Source organism: Pleurodeles waltl, chromosome 12, assembly GCF_031143425.1.
Source record: "Pleurodeles waltl isolate 20211129_DDA chromosome 12, aPleWal1.hap1.20221129, whole genome shotgun sequence".
Lineage (NCBI taxonomy): Eukaryota > Metazoa > Chordata > Amphibia > Caudata > Salamandridae > Pleurodeles > Pleurodeles waltl.
In genome coordinates this window covers 512975730-512996462 of record NC_090451.1, presented here as the reverse complement: position 1 = coordinate 512996462, position 20733 = coordinate 512975730, and the positions used below count along the sequence as shown (strand labels likewise).

At 45.7% G+C, this 20733-nt stretch overlaps 1 protein-coding gene across 3 annotated transcripts in view; it reads right to left on the bottom strand.

Annotated features, from left to right (window-relative positions):
* LOC138268029 (adhesion G-protein coupled receptor G1-like) overlaps nucleotides 1-20733 on the bottom strand; it is a 360820-nt gene that overhangs the window by 29054 nt on the left and 311033 nt on the right. For all 3 annotated transcript variants that reach the window (XM_069217352.1, XM_069217353.1, XM_069217354.1), the window contains 3 exons: nucleotides 13577-13664; nucleotides 9707-9851; nucleotides 9238-9366 (listed from right to left, as the gene is read on the bottom strand). In XM_069217352.1, the coding sequence (XP_069073453.1) occupies nucleotides 9238-9366; nucleotides 9707-9851; nucleotides 13577-13664 (362 nt within the window). The remainder of the gene's footprint in view (nucleotides 1-9237; nucleotides 9367-9706; nucleotides 9852-13576; nucleotides 13665-20733) is intronic.

Below are 20733 nucleotides of genomic sequence, written 5' to 3'. Positions count from 1 at the left end.
GAGGTACAAGCCGCAGATACAAAGGGGTGAAAACCTTATGTTCGATGGCATCTGTCGCTGTAGATACGCATGTTCTGCAATAGCTCGCCATCTGGTGTTGGGCCGGAGTGTTACAAGTTGTTTTTCTTCGAAGAAGTCTTTCGAGTCACGGGACCGAGTGACTCCTCCTTTTGTCTCCATTGCGCATGGGCGTCGACTCCATCTTCGATTGTTTTTTTGCCGCCATCGGGTTCGGACGTGTTCCTGTCGCTCCGAGTTTTGGAACGGAAAATTAGCTAATTTCGGAAGATTTTCGTCGGTATTGTTGCGTTCGGGATCGGCGTACTTAGATTCCACACCGCATCGAAGATCGAAGAGCTCCGGTGCCCTTCGGGGTAGTTTTTTCGATCCTCCGTCGGGGCCTGGTCGGCCCGACCGCGTGCTGAAGAACGCCGATGGAACGGACCCCGTTCCGTTTCTGCCCCAAATGCCACAATAAATACCCCTACACAGACCAACACTTGGTCTGCAACCTGTGCCTGTCACCTGAGCACAGCGAAGACACCTGCGAGGCCTGTCGTGCGTTCCGGTCCCGAAAAACACTCCGAGACCGTCGAGCCAGAAGACTTCAAATGGCGTCCGCACCGACAGCCCAACGGGAGTTCGAGGAACAGGAAGAAGAAGGTACCTTCTCGATCCAAGACTCAGACTCCGAAGGATTCGACGACACACAAACCGTGAGTAAGACGTCGAAAACCACACAAAGAAACATTTACAAGGCCCAGGGGACGCCACTGCCACCAGGCCATGGCTCAACCCATAAATTCGGTGGCCGACCGTCGGCACCGAAAAAGGCCCAAACAGTGCCGAGATCGTCCGACTCCGGTCGAGACACCGGCACGCAGCCTTCTCGGGACCGAGAAAGTGCTGGAGACAAGCCTCGACACCGAGATGCCGGTGTGGACACGGCTCGACGCCGAGACAGCGGCACCGAAACAGATCGACGCCGAGAGGTTTCGGCCCCGAAAAGGAAAAAAGTCACCTCGGAGCCGAAAAAACACGCAGACAAAGTTTCGATGCCGAAACAAACTGCAAGCGACCCAGCTTCAGGCTCTTATACAGAAGAGCACTCGCTAACCTCCCAAATGCAAAAGCATAGGTTTGAGGAAGAGCTACAAGCAACTGATGTGGACCATACGCAAAAGCATATCTTCATTCAGCAGGGGACAGGAAAAATAAGCACCCTTCCCCCCATTAGGAGAAAGAGAAGGTTGGAGTTCCAGACGGAACAAGCACCACAACCAAAAGTGGTGAAAAGAGTTACACCACCACCCTCTCCTCCGCCCGTGATTAACGTTTCACCAGCACAAACTCCATCACACTCCCCAGCTCACACCACCATGAGCCAGGGTGACCAAGATCAGGACGCATGGGACCTATACGACGCCCCAGTGTCAGATAACAGCCCGGAGGCATACCCTACAAAGCCATCTCCACCAGAAGACAGCACCGCGTACTCTCAGGTGGTGGCTAGAGCAGCACAATTTCACAACGTAAGCCTCCACTCAGAACAGGTCGAGGATGATTTCTTGTTCAACACACTCTCCTCCACCCACAGCTCATACCAAAGCCTGCCTATGCTCCCTGGTATGCTCTGGCACGCAAAAGACATATTTAAGGAGCCGGTCAAAAGTAGGGCAATCACACCAAGGGTGGAAAAAAAGTACAAGCCGCCTCCTACGGACCCGGTTTTCATCACTACACAGCTGCCACCAGACTCTGTTGTTGTAGGAGCAGCTAGGAAAAGGGCCAACTCTCACACATCTGGAGATGCACCACCCCCAGATAAAGAAAGCCGCAAGTTCGATGCAGCTGGTAAAAGAGTCGCAGCACAAGCTGCAAACCAGTGGCGCATCGCGAACTCCCAGGCACTACTTGCGCGCTATGACAGAGCCCACTGGGACGAGATGCAACATCTCATTGAACATCTGCCCAAGGACTTCCAAAATAGGGCAAAACAAGTGGTTGAGGAGGGACAGACCATCTCCAACAACCAGATACGTTCCTCCATGGACGCTGCAGATACAGCTGCACGGACAATTAATACATCTGTAACTATCAGAAGGCATGCATGGCTCCGAACGTCTGGATTTAAACCAGAGATTCAACAAGCAGTTCTCAATATGCCTTTTAATGAAAAAGAACTGTTCGGTCCAGAAGTGGACACAGCGATTGAGAAACTCAAAAAAGATACGGACACTGCCAAAGCCATGGGCGCACTCTACTCCCCGCAGAGCAGAGGGAATTACAGCACATTCCGTAAAACGCCCTTTTGAGGGGGGTTTCGGGGTCAAAGCACACAAGCCAGCACCTCACAAGCAACACCGTCCACTTACCAGGGACAGTATAGAGGAGGTTTTCGGGGACAATATAGAGGAGGCCAATTCCCTAGAAATAGAGGGAGATTTCAAAGCCCCAAAACCCCTACTACTAAACAATGACTCACAGGTCACTCACCCCCTCCACACAACACCAGTGGGGGGAAGAATAGGTCATTATTACAAAGCATGGGAGGAAATCACTACAGACACTTGGGTTCTAGCAATTATCCAACATGGTTATTGCATAGAATTTCTACAATTCCCTCCAAACATACCACCAAAAGCACAAAATTTAACAACACACCATTCCAATCTCCTGGAGATAGAAGTGCAGGCACTATTGCAAAAGAATGCAATCGAATTAGTGCCAAACACACAAATAAACACAGGAGTTTACTCACTGTACTTTCTGATACCAAAGAAGGACAAAACGCTGAGACCAATCCTAGACCTCAGAGTAGTGAACACTTTCATCAAATCAGACCACTTCCACATGGTCACACTACAAGAAGTATTGCCATTGCTAAAACTACACGACTACATGGCAACTTTAGACCTCAAGGATGCTTATTTCCATATACCAATACACCCATCGCACAGGAAATACCTAAGGTTTGTATTCAAAGGAATACATTACCAATTCAAGGTACTGCCTTTCGGATTAACAACCGCACCAAGAGTCTTTACCAAATGTCTAGCGGTAGTCGCTGCACACATAAGAAGGCAGCAAATACATGTGTTCCCATATTTGGACGACTGGCTAATCAAGGCCCATTCGTTCATACAGTGCTCAAATCACACAAATCAGATCATACAAACCCTCTTCAAACTTGGGTTCACCGTCAACTTTACAAAATCCAACATTCTGCTGCGCAAGGTACAACAATACCTAGGAGCCATAATAGACACATCAAAGGGAGTAGCCACTCCAAGTCCACAAAGAATTCTAAATTTCAACACCATCATACAACGCATGTATCCAACACAAAAGATACAGGCAAAGATGGTATTACAACTCCTAGGCATGATGTCATCATGCATAGCCATTGTCCCAAACGCAAGACTGCACATGAGGCCCTTACAACAATGCCTAGCATCACAGTGGTCTCAAGCACAGGGTCACCTTCTAGATCTGGTGTTAATAGACCGCCAAACTTACCTCTCGCTTCTGTGGTGGAACAACATAAATTTAAACAAGGGGCGGCCTTTCCAAGACCCAGTGCCACAATACGTAATAACAACAGATGCTTCCATGACAGGGTGGGGAGCACACCTCGATCAACACAGCATACAAGGACAATGGAACGTACATCAAACAAAACTGCATATCAATCACCTAGAACTTCTAGCAGTTTTTCAAGCACTAAAAGCTTTCCAACCAATAATAGTTCACAAATACATTCTCGTCAAAACAGACAACATGACAACAATGTATTATCTAAACAAGCAGGGAGGGACGCACTCCACGCAGTTAAGCCTGCTAGCACAGAAAATTTGGCATTGGGCAATTCACAACCAAATTCGCCTAATTGCACAGTTTATACCAGGGATCCAAAATCAACTCGCAGACAATCTCTCTCGAGATCACCAACAGGTCCACGAATGGGAAATTCACCCCCAAATTCTGAACACTTATTTCAAACTCTGGGGAACACCTCAGATAGACTTGTTTGCGACAAGGGAGAACGCAAAATGCCAAAACTTCGCATCCAGATACCCACACAAACAATCCCAAGGCAATGCCCTATGGATGAACTGGTCAGGGATATTTGCTTACGCTTTTCCTCCTCTCCCTCTCCTTCCTTACCTGGTAAACAAACTCAGTCAAAGCAAACTCAAACTCATATTGATAGCACCAACTTGGGCAAGGCAACCCTGGTACACAACGCTGCTAGACCTATCAGTGGTACCCTGCATCAAATTGCCCAACAGGCCAGATCTGTTGACACAGCACAACCAAAAGATCAGACACCCAGATCCAGCATCGCTGAATCTAGCAATCTGGCTCCTGAAATCCTAGAATTCGGGCACTTACAACTTACCCAAGAATGTATGGAAGTCATAAAACAAGCCAGAAGGCCATCCACCAGGCACTGCTATGCAAGTAAATGGAAGAGGTTTGTTTGCTACTGCCATATTAATCAAATACAACCATTACACACAACTCCAGAACATGTAGTGGGTTACTTGCTTCACTTACAAAAATCTAACCTAGCTTTCTCTTCCATCAAGATTCACCTTGCAGCAATATCTGCATACCTGCAGACTACCTATTCAACTTCCCTATATAAGATACCAGTCATTAAAGCATTCATGGAGGGCCTTAGGAGAATTATACCACCAAGAACACTACCTGTTCCTTCATGGAACCTAAATGTTGTCCTAACTAGACTTATGGGTCCACCTTTTGAACCCATGCACTCCTGCGAAATACAGTTCCTAACCTGGAAGGTGGCATTTCTCATCGCCATTACTTCCCTAAGAAGAGTAAGCGAGATTCAGGCGTTTACAATACAGGAACCTTTTATACAACTACACAAAAATAAAGTCGTCCTAAGGACCAATCCTAAATTTTTGCCAAAGGTTATTTCACTGTTCCATCTAAATCAAACAGTGGAACTTCCAGTGTTCTTTCCACAGCCAGATACCGTAGCTGAAAGGGCACTACATACATTAGATGTCAAAAGAGCATTGATGTATTACATTGACAGAACAAAAAACATCAGAAAGACTAAACAACTCTTTATTGCCTTTCAAAAACCTCACGCAGGAAACCCAATTTCAAAACAAGGTATAGCCAGATGGATAGTTAAATGCATCCAAATCTGCTACCTTAAAGCTAAACGACAGCTGCCCATTACACCAAGGGCACACTCAACCAGAAAGAAAGGTGCTACCATGGCCTTTCTAGGAAACATCCCAATGCAAGAAATATGTAAGGCAGCCACATGGTCTACGCCTCACACATTCACCAAGCACTACTGTGTAGACGTGTTATCCGCACAACAAGCCACAGTAGGTCAAGCCGTATTAAGGACATTATTTCAGACTACTTCCACTCCTACAGGCTGATCCACCGCTTTTGGGGAAATAACTGCTTACTAGTCTATGCAGAACATGCGTATCTACAGCGACAGATGCCATCGAACTGAAAATGTCACTTACCCAGTGTACATCTGTTCGTGGCATCAGTCGCAGTAGATTCGCATGTGCCCACCCGCCTCCCCGGGAGCCTGTAGCAGTTTGGAAGTTACCTTCAATTATTTATATATGTATCATCTCAACCTTAAATAGGTGCATACTTAGTCACTCCATTGCATGGGCACTATTACTACAATTCAACTCCTACCTCACCCTCTGCGGGGAAAAACAATCGAAGATGGAGTCGACGCCCATGCGCAATGGAGACAAAAGGAGGAGTCACTCGGTCCCGTGACTCGAAAGACTTCTTCGAAGAAAAACAACTTGTAACACTCCGGCCCAACACCAGATGGCGAGCTATTGCAGAACATGCGAATCTACTGCGACTGATGCCACGAACAGATGTACACTGGGTAAGTGACATTTTCATTCTCTTGGCTTCTTCAGATAATACAATTTTTCTGTGTTATTTTGGTAAAATTGGACAGCCTTATGCTGTACAAAGGAGTAAAGATAATCAAAGGCAGATCTCTCTGCGCTGAGCTCAAACACACTTTTGTGCGACATGCCCTGCCTGAATGTTTAGCAATCCCTTCATTGCTAATCCAATGTCATGGACTTTTTAATTTTCCACCTTCATAGTCGGACAATGTTTGGAAATATGATAACCCCAAAAAAGAATGGAGAAAGATTTTGTACATGCACATAAGGGCATGTACCACCGAGGAACATATGCACCAGGCATAGCAATACACCTCCATAATTCCATACACATCCAGATTTCATCACTCCTCTGGCCTTAGAATTTGAACACTACATCTTCCTGGGAGACCTCAACTTACACCTGGATGACCTCTTAGACACCAACTCCACCAACCTTTTGGAAAGATGGGAAAAGATCGGCCTCAAGCAGCTAGTCACCAATACCACGCACAAAGCAGGATATACGTTGGACACCATTTTCTCATCTAGCAACAGAATCAGGTACACCCACTCCTCGGACCTCCTCTGGACGGACCACTTCATTGTACACTTCACCATCACCAGACATACAGGCTCCATCCCCAACCATCACAGCGCACCTTGCCGCAGCTGGAGCAAGGTCACGCAGCAGCAATGGACCGATGCCCTCAGCACCACTCAGCCCAACTACACCCCCAACCTGAACCAAGCAGTACAGAACTTCAATGACTGGATCACCAACGCCGCCGACCTAGTCGCTCTCTCCAAAACCGCCAAATTGCACAGAACAGCCAAACACACCAATTGGTACACCACTGAACTCAGCAGGACAAAACGCAAATGCAAACAGCTGGAGAGAAGATGGTGCACCAGCAGGAACAAAATTGACAGAGCCCATTTCAAATCAGCCCTCAAAAACTACCACTGACAGATCGAAACAGCAAAGAGGGAGGCGCTGACCATACAAATCAATACCAGCACCAACCGAACCAGGGAACTCTTCACCATTGTTAGACAATTTTCCTGCCCCGCAGCCACAGAAAACATAAACTCCGCATCACAGAAGCTCTGCAATGCACTCGCCAATCATTTCCACAACAAAATAGCAACCATGTACATGAACGTTGACCCCCAACTCTCCAGCACATCCAGCCTCCAATCAACCACCACTACTGACCACCCGTTCAATGCCTGGAAACAACTCAGCGAAGATGACACAACTTCCCTCATGAGCACCATCCATTCTGGAGCTCCCAATGACCCCTGCCTCCACCATCTCTTCAACCTTGGAAGAGACAAGATCAACTGCCAACTTTCCACCATCATCAATACTTCTCTAGCCATGGCCACCTTTCCCGATGCATGGAAACACACCAAGGTCAGACCAATCCTCAAAAAACTCTTGGCAGACCCCTACAAACTACAAAACTACTGACCCATCTCCTTGCTCCCATTCCCCGCCAAAGTCCTGGAGAATGCTGTCAACCTCCAATTCACCATCTGGAAAGACACAACATACTAGACTCCTCTCAATCTGGTTTTAGAACCAACCACAGCACCGAGACAGAGCTTATCGCTGCTTCGGACGACATCCATGCCCTTCTCGACAAGAGGAGAATTTGCCACCCTCTTCCTCTTTGACCTGTCTACCACCTTTGACACGGTTCCCCACCACACACTCATCCACCGCCTGCGCCAGATAGGACTAACCAGCGACATGCTCAGATGGATGGCATCCTTCATCATAGGACCCACCCAGAAAGTCTGCATCCCCTCTTCGCATCACTCATCAAGCATAACATCTCCGGTGTTACCCAGGGCTCGTCCCTCAGTCCCAAACTCTTCAACATCTACATGATGCCTCTCACTGACATCGTCAGATCTCACAACTTCATCTCCAACACCGGCACCCAGCTCATCCTGTCCCTCTCCGCTGACCCAATTTCAACCGAGACAAATTTTCACAACTGCATGAAGATAAAGGACAACTGCCTAAAGCTGAACACAGACAAGATGGAAATTCTCACCTTTGGACCGATTTCTGGCCCTACCACCACATCAAAAGTCCATGCCCGCAACCTCTGCATCATCCTAAACAGAGATCTCTCAATGAGTTGTCAGGTCATCTCTGTTGCCTTAGTCTGCTTCCAAACGCTTTGCATGCTCAGAAACATTTTTAAGTGGCTCCCCATCAACACAAGAAAGCCAGTTATTACCAGCCGGCTCGACTACAGTAACGCACTGTATGCTGACACCTCCACCAAACTCATGCGAAGGCTCCAAACAATGCAGAACACTACTGCCAGACTGGTTCTCGGCCTGCCCACGAGGGCCCACATCCCCCAGCACCTGAAAGACCTCCTTTGGCTCCTGGTCCAGAAGCAATGCCACTTCCAGCTCCTCACCCACTGCTACAAAGCCCTCCATGACCAAGGACCTGCCTACCTGAACCAGAGCCTGCACTTCCACCACCCCAGAAGGAACCTCTACTCCGCACACCAGGCCCTCGCACAGATCCCACGCACTCATCGCTGCAATGCCAGAGGACGCTCCTTCAACTTTGTCGCCACCAAGGCCTGGAACACTCTCCCCCTCCACCCCTGTACCGCCCCTTCTTCAAGAAAGGGCTCAAAACATGGGTTTTTGAATGAGACCATTGTCAGCACCTGGATACCCACGTCAGTGACAAGTTGCGCTTTACAAATACATGACTGATTTGATCGATTGATATATACATACACACACATATATCTATATATATATATATTATACATACACACAAAATCTGAGGATTGTGTTTACATTAACCGCTGAGGTTCAGTTGCCACCATTCATTTAACTGTGACTGAATCTTTCATTATTAATCTGTTAGTGTAAACTCCTGAACATTTACATGTTTCATTCATGCTTTCTTAATTGTGACGTCTATCTGCTTAAAGTGTTGGTCTACATGTTCTCTTTAACATAGCTATGTAGTGTGCCAACAATATTTTACACGTATTCCGACGTGTACAATAATACTCTGTAATGTTCATTTCATATTGTCTTCTGATCTCATTTTTGTTACATGGGCTACTTTCTTGCTATGCAATGACTGTTCTGGACTTTATAAGGATTTTCCCATAGCTGTGATCCTTGGGAGTAATAATCGCTCCACAATGACTACCAGAAACCTAAGTATTTAACAACTGCTTGTGTGACAGAGTTTCTTAACATACTAATTTTCAAAATTGAATCCATCATTAGCAGTTCAAGTGTCAGATGACCACCTCACCTTGAAAAGTGCTGGGCTTTCGAAGCTGACAATCAGGAGTCTTCTCTCATCGCCGCTCGCATTCTTCAGGAGCCCGGGGGGCAGAGACACTGAGAATGACCCCTTATCGTGGGATGCACTTTTATTCAGCTGCAAAATGGAGGAAAAAAGGATGGACATTTATTCATAGAATAGCACAAATGTAGAACACAGACAGCCTGGTAATCAGGAATTATTTAATCAACACTCCATCTGTCAGATTTCTGCAACTAAAGCCACAATCAGCTAATACGTATAGAAACATGTAAAGGCCTCCTTCCTTTTGAAGGGTCTGTAGCCACTTCACTTAAATAACAGAGTTTGTAATGCACTTTGCAACAATGGTATGCAGCAACCTATGAGTAGGAGCCGCAACGAATGGTTTTATAAACAAGCTCCTTAATGTACCTTCCAAACAAAAAGGAGACATAATGAGAGGCTAAGAACTTACCAGGGATTTGGAGTCGAGGACCAAACCCTGATAGCTGCTAGTGTTGAGTTTGATAACGGAGGCCCGCACCAGCCCTGTCCCAAAGGTTGTACTCTGTCCACTGAAGTTCACTGCACTGAGCGCGGCCTCCACTCGTCGAAGGGACCTGCGAGGAGATAAAGATGAAACGCTTGGACAGGTGTTTAGGTAAAAAGCCTCTGAGGGAGAATCTCTTACACCGCTCAAGGAAACATCCTTGACACCTGACATATAAGGACACGTACTCAGAGATGGTTTAAAATAGTCACCAATACCAATACAGTTTTACATGATTTGGAATCAAAGTTCAGGACTAAATCCATTGACCACTGGATACGAAAGTAGTGTGAAACTGGTATATGGCTCCACACAGCACAGATGAAGATCATTTGATATTCTAACATCAACAAATGCAATGCTTTCCAAGCACAAATTCACATTGAAAAGAGGACGTCTTAATTTTCATATTTAAAAAAATCAAGGCCTGGCTTTCCATACTTGATAAGGATTGAGGATGGGCGCAGTTTCCAGTTAATGAAGTGAAAAGGTCTTAACAAAACTAGGGGACATAAATCCTTGATCATCTGGAATTTACTTGCATATATCTGCTGCTGGCCAGGCCCTCTCTACCCCTGAAACCCCTCCCACTAAGAGCGAGCTGACTTTCTCAGGATCTCCAGACCTGAAGAGTCTGGAAGACAATATAGTAATGAGCTATTTCTTTGTATCAAAATTGCCATGACTAACGTATTGATGGAGGGATTTCTGAATTAATGGATTGATTGAGTGGTACGCTGATTGAGTGACTGGTTAATGGATCGCTTTGTAGACTTGTAGAATGATTAATTGGCGAATTTAGTATTTGATCAATTTTATACAGTAGAAAATACAACTCTAACTTTGTCAGAATAGGGAGCTAGGAATCTGGAAGTGAAAATAAACAGTACTTTCTTAGTCATCTGACCTCTAGCATTAATCCACCTACTTCCATAGGACTATTTCTAATAGCTTTAGATTTCAATGTTACATAGTCGTCCGCAGAATAACTGATTAGAAGTTCCTCTAAAGCTCTAAGTATACTTTCTTGACCTTTCTTGTCTCTTTGAACTGTCTAATAAACTTAATGATATAAAGTTAAGCGAGACAACAAGAACAGTCATAACTTGTTGGCCGAATAATCCTCGTTTGAGAACTAAGCGTTAATCTACTGGAACAATTTTTTAGTATAGATTTCTTCTTTGGTTTCTTCCAAGGCCCAGAAACATAAAGGCCCATATTTAGACTTTTTTAGCGCCGCATTTGCATCGTTTTTTTACTCAAAATCGGTGCAAACTTACAAAATAAAATTGTATTTTGTAAGTTTGCGCCGATTTTGCGTCAAAAAACGGCATAAACGCGGCGCTAAAAAAGTATAAATATGGGCCACTTGTGTTTTGTGACTTTGCGCCGCTTTTGCGTCAAAACATGACGTAAATGCGACGCTAAAAAAGTATAAATATGCGCCAAAGTGACTAGGTATTAATCATTGTTTGCTCTGCTGAGACTATTGTCAAGTAACATTATCCTGTGGTAAAACTTACTGTAACTTCACGTATCCTGTTTTATGTGCAGTTCAGCTGGGCCTGGATAGCATGCTTTGTTCTGTTGGGTAAATAAATACTCAGCAGACTGAACAAGGCGAAAAAGGGCAGGTGCCACTTGGCAGCTGTTTCAGAACAGCTGACGCTGTTGTGCTGCCATGACAAACGCTTGCAATACATAAAGTGGTCACAAGATGGCAGGATTGCTCAATTGTCTGTCCTTTAATAGCTAAAATGTGCTTTTGAGCTTGATAAAGCAGTGGCTCTTCATCCAGAATGTATAGCCCATGTATAAGTATAGTAATAATTTGGGGCGTAGCTTCCATTGGTGCAGCGGTACCGAGGCCCATAGAGCCACTGAACCCTGAGTATAGATAGCTGTCTTTCCGAGTTCAAACAGCAGCCAGGGAGCCCATTTCCTTCCTCGTAGAAAGAAGCAGCTTTCTCCATGAATCCGTTTCCTTTTTTTCTCACTCTCTCTCTCTATATATTTTTATTTATTTTTTTCACTGAAAAAACAAAATGTTACAGGAACATTATAGTTAGGAAATAAAATTTAAAAAAACATAAAAATTCCCATTAAAAAATCCAAAGGTTATAGGGACGTTATAGTTAGGCTCACATTTTAAACATACAAAACCATAGAAACTCAGCTGTTAGAGTTATTTCACGTAACTATAACTCGTACCCTAAGGTAACTATAATTCCAGACTCTCGAACATGGGTACCAGAGGAAACATTTATTTAAAGAGGCTTTTGACCTGACCCAGCCTTTTGTGGGAACCAGTTTATCCTTTACAAAGGGACTACATCTAATCAGCTGCCGTGAGGGATCCATCTAAACTCTGTTACTGAGACCAGGTTCTATAAACCACTGTGGCGATAACTGCAGAGCTCTGTTACCATCAGAAGTAGTTGATCAGCATTACCAGACTCCTGAGTGCTACAGAGAGGCTGAAAGTCCACAGGTTGACGCTTTACAAAGTCATCCAATAAATAACAGTATTAATAAGATCAGAAATCGGCTGGACAAAGTTGTCAGTGTAGACACAAGCTTAAGACACTTTATCTGAGGTCCACCAACGTCATAATAAAGCTGCTTGCAGAAAGAGGCCGGTGGAAGTCACCTTTGAAGCATTCTCAACTCACCTGCCGGTAGCGTGGGCTGAACTGAAGACTTAACACTCTAAGTACTATAAAGTGGCAAATGCCGCAAGCCAGGGCTTTACGAATAAATACACGTGTGTGGCATTTGCAAAAATCACAAAACACAAATACCGTTCAGTTAAGTGACAAGGAAAGTAAAGTTCACACCAGAGTATTTAAAAAAAAAAAACAGGACACATTTGTTAATGAGGGAGTATAGAAGTTTTGGGTTGAAGATTGGGGAACTAGAAATAACAATTATTGATCATTAAAATGTATTGGTGAAGGGGGTAAACCGTAGTCAATAAATCTGCTAAGTTGTTCTGCCAGATCTTTAATTCACTCGATGCCACTGTGTGTCAGATAATATCGGCTCCCTTCTTACAGTCGCCAGGTGATGAGCTGATATAACACAACGTGCAGACAATGAGATGGGAACTCCAGCAGAGAGCAGACTTTCAGCTAACTGTCTGGAGGCTCCGCACAGCCAATGTCCATTACAGGGGATGACACCGCCCCAAGACATCGGTAGCAGCCTCGGAAGCTTGGCATTTTTGGTTCCAGAGAGGAAAGGCTATGAATTTAAAGTGCTGCAGCCTGTGCTTGGCACAAAGCCCCCGCCCTTTCATGATGAAACATTTTCACAAATTGGCAGGTCTTTTGTGCTGATCTTTCTATTATCCTTATAATGAGGCAGGAGAGGCAGCACGTTCCTCCACTGCACTCGAAGGTGGGAGGGAACACTTTCAAAGGCCGCAAAGGTAGGTGGTTCTGCTCTGATCATGCTCCATGCGTGGAACTAGTGATGGTACAACTCTGTGTGCAAGAGTGCAACTCAGGGGTGCTCAAACACATTTTGGAGTGCGGCTGCTGGCCAGTAACAACGTCTCACTAAGGGTGCATAGAGGTATGTCACAATCTTTGAATACACAGTAAAGGCTGCCAGAAGATCAACATTTGAAGGGCCTCTTTATTGTTCATTCTCCATCTAAACTCTTTCAAGATTTATCGAGGTGCTGCAGCCCCTCCAGCACCCCTAGTTCCACCACCATGCATTGCACTATTGCTCTAGTAATCCCATGCCCTCTTATTTGCCCCGCAGAAGGTACAGATCTATTCTACTTACGCGTGTGCTGTGGAGGGATCAACTGGTGATGCATCTTGTTGGATTAACTTTTCAATTTGTTTTACTTCATCTTGAACAGCTTGCACATCTGAGAAAGAACACCACAGAGAAGCAGGTTACAGGCGGTTGAATAATTGTACTAATCAACAACATACGAGAAAATGAGAAAATGCAAGATACAAATATAAGCACTTGAGATTGCAGCATTTTAGTTTTGGCTGACAGTGCAACCATCTTCAAGATGTATTTTAGAAGGTGTTTAAAATATGCATAGAATGGGCTATTTAATGTGCCATTCTGCCTTGTGTTGCATGCTTGCATTGGAATGCACGAGGGACTAATTTACATAGAAAAAGTATACTGAACCATCACATATTAAATGAATTTATCATATACATTTATTGTCTACAGAAAGCAATCTTTTTTTCACCATAGCAGGTGTTTTTATGTTTTAGTTAGGAAGTGTGAGTGAGTCATATGTACATGAACACTTATTCATTTATACACACAAATACCTATTCCTAAAGGTACGCAATCCAGATGCTTAAAACAAAAGATCTATTTTTATAACCAATAGATGACTTTGATGTGGTTATGCGTGGAGACGCAAGCATGCACATATTGAGTTTGCATTCATTAGTACATTAATGCCTGACCTATGGGCTTTGCCAATTCTTATTACTGTATGTAAAGCAGAAGTAATGTCTCTAACACTTTCCTGTCTGGCAGGAATCCTAGCCGAAGATATCCCGAGTGATGTCATCCACAAAGGCCTTGTGCCAGAGGAGAACCCCTGTTTGCTTCACATGCTGCGCACAATCTTTAGCAGCAAATATCAAAACACTTGCACCACTGAACGCTTTTCTCCCATTTCCAGTGCTCATTATTCATGCTTTGTATGGCTATAATATAAATACATGTGTTATTCTTCAATGAATCCTCAGACTGACAGGGAACATCCATAGGACAGATAATCTGGGGCCAATCCAAACATGCATAGTGCAGGAATATTAATAAACAGACCTGGGTTCAGGCCTAAACAAGGTAACATTTATGTTTAAATCTATTTATTGACTTCAAGTAACACAGAAAGAAACAGGCACAACGTCACTGAGATGCAAAGCTCAAGACAATAATATAATTCAAACTGGAGTTTAAGTCCGCCCACTTTTCTAACTGTCCAATTTTACATGCACTCGCTGTAAAAGTCATCTCCTAAACATCTCAGTTCCCCTGAAAAGGTTTGAAAGGGTAAGGGATAGCAGAGAGAGAGAACTGAATAGTACAACACAAGTTACCTCCAACCTTCTCATAGGGAAAAAATCAAATACCCCACACCCTGTGAGCCCATCTCAAGCGAGTCACTACACCATGCTTCTGAATGGAAATTGGCCCTAGCGGTGCTTGAATTGTGAAAGAGCAAGTGCGGAGGCCCAAAAGTTTGCCCGGAAGCGCATCACCGGTGCTACTGAACGTCAGGTGTGGAAACCACTGTTGGGTAGTCTCATTCCACCTCATTCCTTTATCACCCGCCACCACACACTTCCTGAACATTTATCTCACTCTTTAAGGTTTTCATTCCTGCCTTTGTTCTTTGTCACTGTTTTTCTACCTCTTCCCTTTTGTGCTTTTCTCTTTCTTGCTTAGGGTCAAATTTTAACAAGAGAAAAAAGTGCCGGTCCCCAAAATGAAGTGCCTGTGGGCCTCAGTTGCAAGCACCAGCTCAGTCATATTAGGCTCTGGGCCCAAGATAACCCCAGACTGTCCATGAAGTGTCTCGCTGATTCCGCCCTGGAAAACAGGCACTTCTTCCGGTGATACTGAACCTCAGTCTGCCCGGGTACCTCCCCTGTGTGACCGCTGGTCTTTGACAAACATAGATTTCTTCTTGCCAGTGTTTGTAAGCTTCTATCAGGGGTCCTGCCGCTCCTCACTGATTCACCTTTTTCTGTACAGCCGCACTGAGAGTGAGCTCTCTCCACTACGCTGTTTTACCACCACCTCTGCTGTGTCCCTGCTTCTTCACTTGATTTCCTCTGCTTCTGCGGGAATGTGAGACTTTTACCACAATGCTCTGATCTGTATCATACTGTATATCCAATATCTTGGTCAGTAGTGTAAGGAAACTTGAGGGGTCCCCCCATACATACAGGGAGGGGCCCCCTCTCCGGACACACGCAGGAGCTCTCTGGCCAGGATACTGTGCTGAGGGGGGCCCTGGAGCTCGGGGACCCCCGCACCGAGGGGGCTGCGATGTCCTTTGTTACGTCACCGATTTTGGTCAGTTATTGGTTGATATCACTTGTCGCAGCCTCTTCTACAACAGCAGCAGGTTTCCATAGGAGCCTAATATGAGTGCTCAACATTTCTATTTTCTATTTTTCCTTCAAGCCTCTTTTGGGGTACCACTACATTGGTCGCAAAACTAGTCCCCAGTTTTATCTGTGCCTGTCCACCACGTGCAGCTTTTGCTCAGTCGTGCCTAGCTTTTATTTGACAGCTCGGACTCTGCCACTCAGCCTTCCACCAAGTTCTCCACATCTTTCAGGACAGATTTAATGGTGCCAACAAATCTCCACTTTTACCTCACTATAGAGTGCGTTGATGGAGCACAACAACGCCCTTTCTCGTTGTGTCACTGTCACCTCGATAGCCAACTGGGAGAAAGAACCTTCCTTATGTGTTTTTGATGCTGTGGCCATGGGGTGAAAATGTCCTCCCTGACCCTCCTCCTCTTTGACACGTCTTTACTTGGGGGATTCTATCTGGGTGCAAAGAGAAGGTTAATGAGTCCATACAATCAATTCCATGAGAGAGGATCTCTTTTGTAGGATATGCTGCACACTTTGTACTCGTTATTTTTGGGCTACTGGGGGCCACTAATGGAGCGAGAGTGCACGGTGTGTCGTTACAGACTCAGTCTCAGGCCCAGATGGCATGAAGTCTTCAGGGCGCCACAAACCCTATGGGCATGGCTTACTCGGCAAGCATGGTGGGCGTGCCCTGCAAGAGCTCCGCTCTCTGTCCCGCTTCTCCAACAGTAATCCGCCTGGAACCCTGAATCATCTACTTTCACGAACACCGCCAATGAGCCCCAAGTTGATGCGGAGTCTAGCGGGCCCAGTTGCACCGATGACAACGATAATGGAGGGGCACAACTACAGCCGGGACCGGGCGTGAGGCCGAAGCTACGTGCCGCCTGACGAGCGGTCCCATAGTGTCTTACGAGCACCAGAGGCGTGAGGGGAGGCTGCGGGTTTCCACTAGAATCACGACGCTACTGGGTCCCCCACTACCACCAAGTGGTCACTGCCTGGACAACGGTAAGGCCTGGGGCGCTGGGAAGCGCTGGGCCTGTGACTACGGTCGCCTAGTGATAAGTGGAAAGCGAGGTTGAAAAACCTATTTGGAGGACGCAGCGCAGGACCTATTGCAAATTATAAGTGGTCTGACAGAGATACGATACTGGGCCTATCCCCCGCATTACTTCTGTGGCACAAGGTCGATGGCCTTGAACGTTGCCGGGCCACATCGATAAAGGGGGAAACACTGCCATTGCAACGTGCTGGTGGGGGGAGGGGGGGAGCGGCAGAACCTTTCCACATGTGCTCCGGAGGGTACACACAAAAGGCCCAAGTGCATGCAGTGCAGTGCTGGTCTCTGCCCCAAGAGGCACCTGCCACCACCCAGATATCGGTGAGGTATCGCCCACCTGAGTAACGGGGCTGCTCGTGCTGCTGCACCTACCACCCTGCGGGGTGTAGACAAGTGGGCCCCACAACGCACAACCACTGGCTCTTTAGACTTTCCACGCTGGCAGACATTCCGCGCCTGGTAACACTGAATGCACACCGCTGCGCACATCAAGCAATATTGGCAAGTGGGAAGTGCGCGAGACTTGAGTACCTCGGAAATTAGGAACTGCGTGTGAGGCTGACCAGCGACCCTCCTGATGCGAACTGACAAGTGGGCCTCCAGGTGAAATCAGGAGCAGCGTGGTCCTGACAAGCTACAAATGCACAGGAGACGCCTGCAAAACCTTCCGCGGCGCGGGATCAACTAGACCAAGAGACAGTATCCTCAGATGTGGCACCACCCCAGCCCACCATCAGCGAGAAACTGGACACCGTGCTTGCGGCAGCGGAGAGGATTGGTACTGCTCTCTAAATCACAGGGGCCTTGCTGGAGGGTAACATTGATGAGGTGACACTGTATCTGACACTGCTTCATGCAGGCCATAGGAAACCTGCAGAGAAAGCTCACATATAACACTAGAGGACCTACAACCGAAAGCTCAAGACCTTGACTCGTCACTGAGACAGATGGCAGAATGGGTGGATATAATGGAGAGTTGCGAAATCTGGGGAAATTTAGGGCCAGATGTATTAAAGCTTTTTGCATTCGCAAACGGTGCGAATGCCCATTTCCGAATGCTAAAAGCCCTTTCAGAATGTATCAAAGGCATTCTGAATGCAATTTTAAGGAATCGCTAAAATAGCGATGCCTTAAAAAGGCGACCCTGTTTAGAGAGTCGCAAATTGCAACTCTCTAAATAAGAAATCGCAAATAAGGAATCCTTATTTGCGATTTCTAAAGCACACGTATAAAGCAATTCCTTAATGCGAATTGGGCATTAAGGAATTGCTATTACCACCAAGTTGAACTTGGTGGTGACCATGTGCAAATTTTAAAAATGCATTTAAAATGCATTTTTTTAATTTACATGTATAGCACACATGCCCTTTTGACATGTGTGCACCTTACATGCTGTTCAAAAATGTTTTGGGGTGCAGCAGAGGGGGGCTTAGGCCCCCAGCACCCTGGACTTTGCATTTCCCAGAATTGCGAATTCCAGTGAGGAATTCGCAATTTGGGACATGCAAAATATTCGCAAATATGAGCCGACAGGCCCATAGATGTGAATGGGGGCTGTATCGCAATTTGCGATTCAGTAATAGCATTTGCGATTTTTAAGAAACCGCTGTTACCAAATCGCAAATTTGATACATTGTATTTTGCGACTCAGAAATAGCGATTTCTTAAAAATCGCTATTTCCGATTAGCAAAATACATTCTTGATACATCTGGCCCTCAGCTCATGTCCCAATTATTACAGAAGCTCGCCTGAAAATGGTGGGAGGTATATTTTTTAGTTTTCCAAAGCAGAAATAGTTATCAGGTGTTATCATAAAGCAATTTAAATACCAGGTGTTATACTGCCTTTAAAATGGCATTTTATCTATGTTCTCAGTGCCTCTTCCGTAATTCTATGCTGGTAAACGCTGTCATTCTGTGCGCTCGTTTGAAATAAAATTGTAGTCCATCTTCTATTTTTGTGAAATATCCTGATTTTTGGCTTTAAAATTGTTGTCACCCTAGCTCCGCTGCTATGGGACTATCCAGAGCAGACTCCTCTGACCGCCCCCGCCCTCCCCGCCTCCGGACATTACACCACAAACCGCTGATGACATCTGACATGCGCCTAACACAAATGTAACTGTATGATTTCTCTTTTACTAACTAACATACCTAGCATAGTTTCATTCTAGGCACTGACTGCAAACATTTACTTTGTGCTCTTCTTCAGCAGGGAACCGACGTTAACAATTAGGATTCCAACAGGTGTCTCCACCCTAGAAGACACACACTAAACACATGCACACCTAAGCATGCGAACTAGCCCAACATTAAGATATGTCCATGGGTTCCCATTAAGGAAACGTTCTTTTATCATGCAACACATGGTATATTACCATGCTGACCGTCCAATTACAATCCCTCCCCTCCTCCCTTTCAGTGCATCCGACTGAGTTGTATAGAGTTCTTGTTACCTAAAAGTTTGGGCAGGATGCATGCTGCATCTCTGCTCTAATGGTATTTCAGGGTTTTAAGTTCCAAGTTTTTGTAAGAATAGATGAGACCACTAGCCCGCCAAGGTTAACGCCCGACCCCACAACATTCATGATAACACCAGGCAACATTGACCCTGTGCAGGTAACAGCATGCTCCCCATTGGATTGGATAATACCCACCTTTCAATATGGTACATTTTAATTTACTCACCTAGAACATGAGAGGCATGCACACGCCATCAACGCAGATACTCTGTTTACTCGTATCTGAAGAGGCGAGTCACACACATTGCTCTACTGAAGGAAACAAACCTTATCCATGCTGAAGCCCTTCAGCTCCAAAGACGCTGGAGTGGTCAGGTATTTGCTACATACTACTCCACTTATGCCAGAGGAGTCTTGGAGTGGGTTAGGCCCGAAACACTGTTCACGGTTAAGGACACTCTGAAAGACCCAGTGGGGCACCATATACTGGCAAAAGACCAATTTGATGGCCATTTCATTCTACTCGGAGCCATTTACACCCCTAATGCCGAGCAGGCAGTATTTTCACAAGCACACTCTAATGTCCTCTCCTGCTGGAGCGACGTGCCGTGGCTCATGGAGGAGATTTTAATAGTGTCTCGGACACTGTCTTAGATCACTCCTTCCCCCCCCCACTATTCCACACAAAAGCTGCAACTAACACACAGGCTCTAACCGACTGGCTCCGTGAATGGCAAATGGTAGACTTCTGGAGAACCCGCAATCCAATGACAAGGGTATACTCTTTTTACACAGTACCACTCAACCTACATGTCCGGATGGATAGATTTGTTGGGACGCCAATGCTACTTCCGTCCATCATAAACATGGACTATATGGGGCGCATCCATTCGGATCATAATGCCCACAATACTAGGAGGCTCCCCGTTTAGAACTTCCCTTGGGTCAATGATTATTGAACATTTCACGATTAACAATAATATGGCATCCTCAAAACTGATAGAGTGGGATGCTTTTAAGATAACACTGCGGGGTCACTGTTTGGGAGTGCAGGGCAACATGAGGCAGGCATTGAGCAGAGACCTCTCTCGTTTGGAGAGCACACTCCTAAACTGGAGACACATGCAGCGACTGATTATACTAAAGCACAAGACCTAAAGAAAGCGAGAAGTGAACATGCTCTCCTACTGGAGAGGCTACGATGTCTTGATTATGCAGCACATTCAGCACGCACACATAACTCAGATGACAAGCCTGATCGACTACTAGCACGGCTCATCAGGCTGTATCATCCACGTCTCCCTATAACTGCATTACACT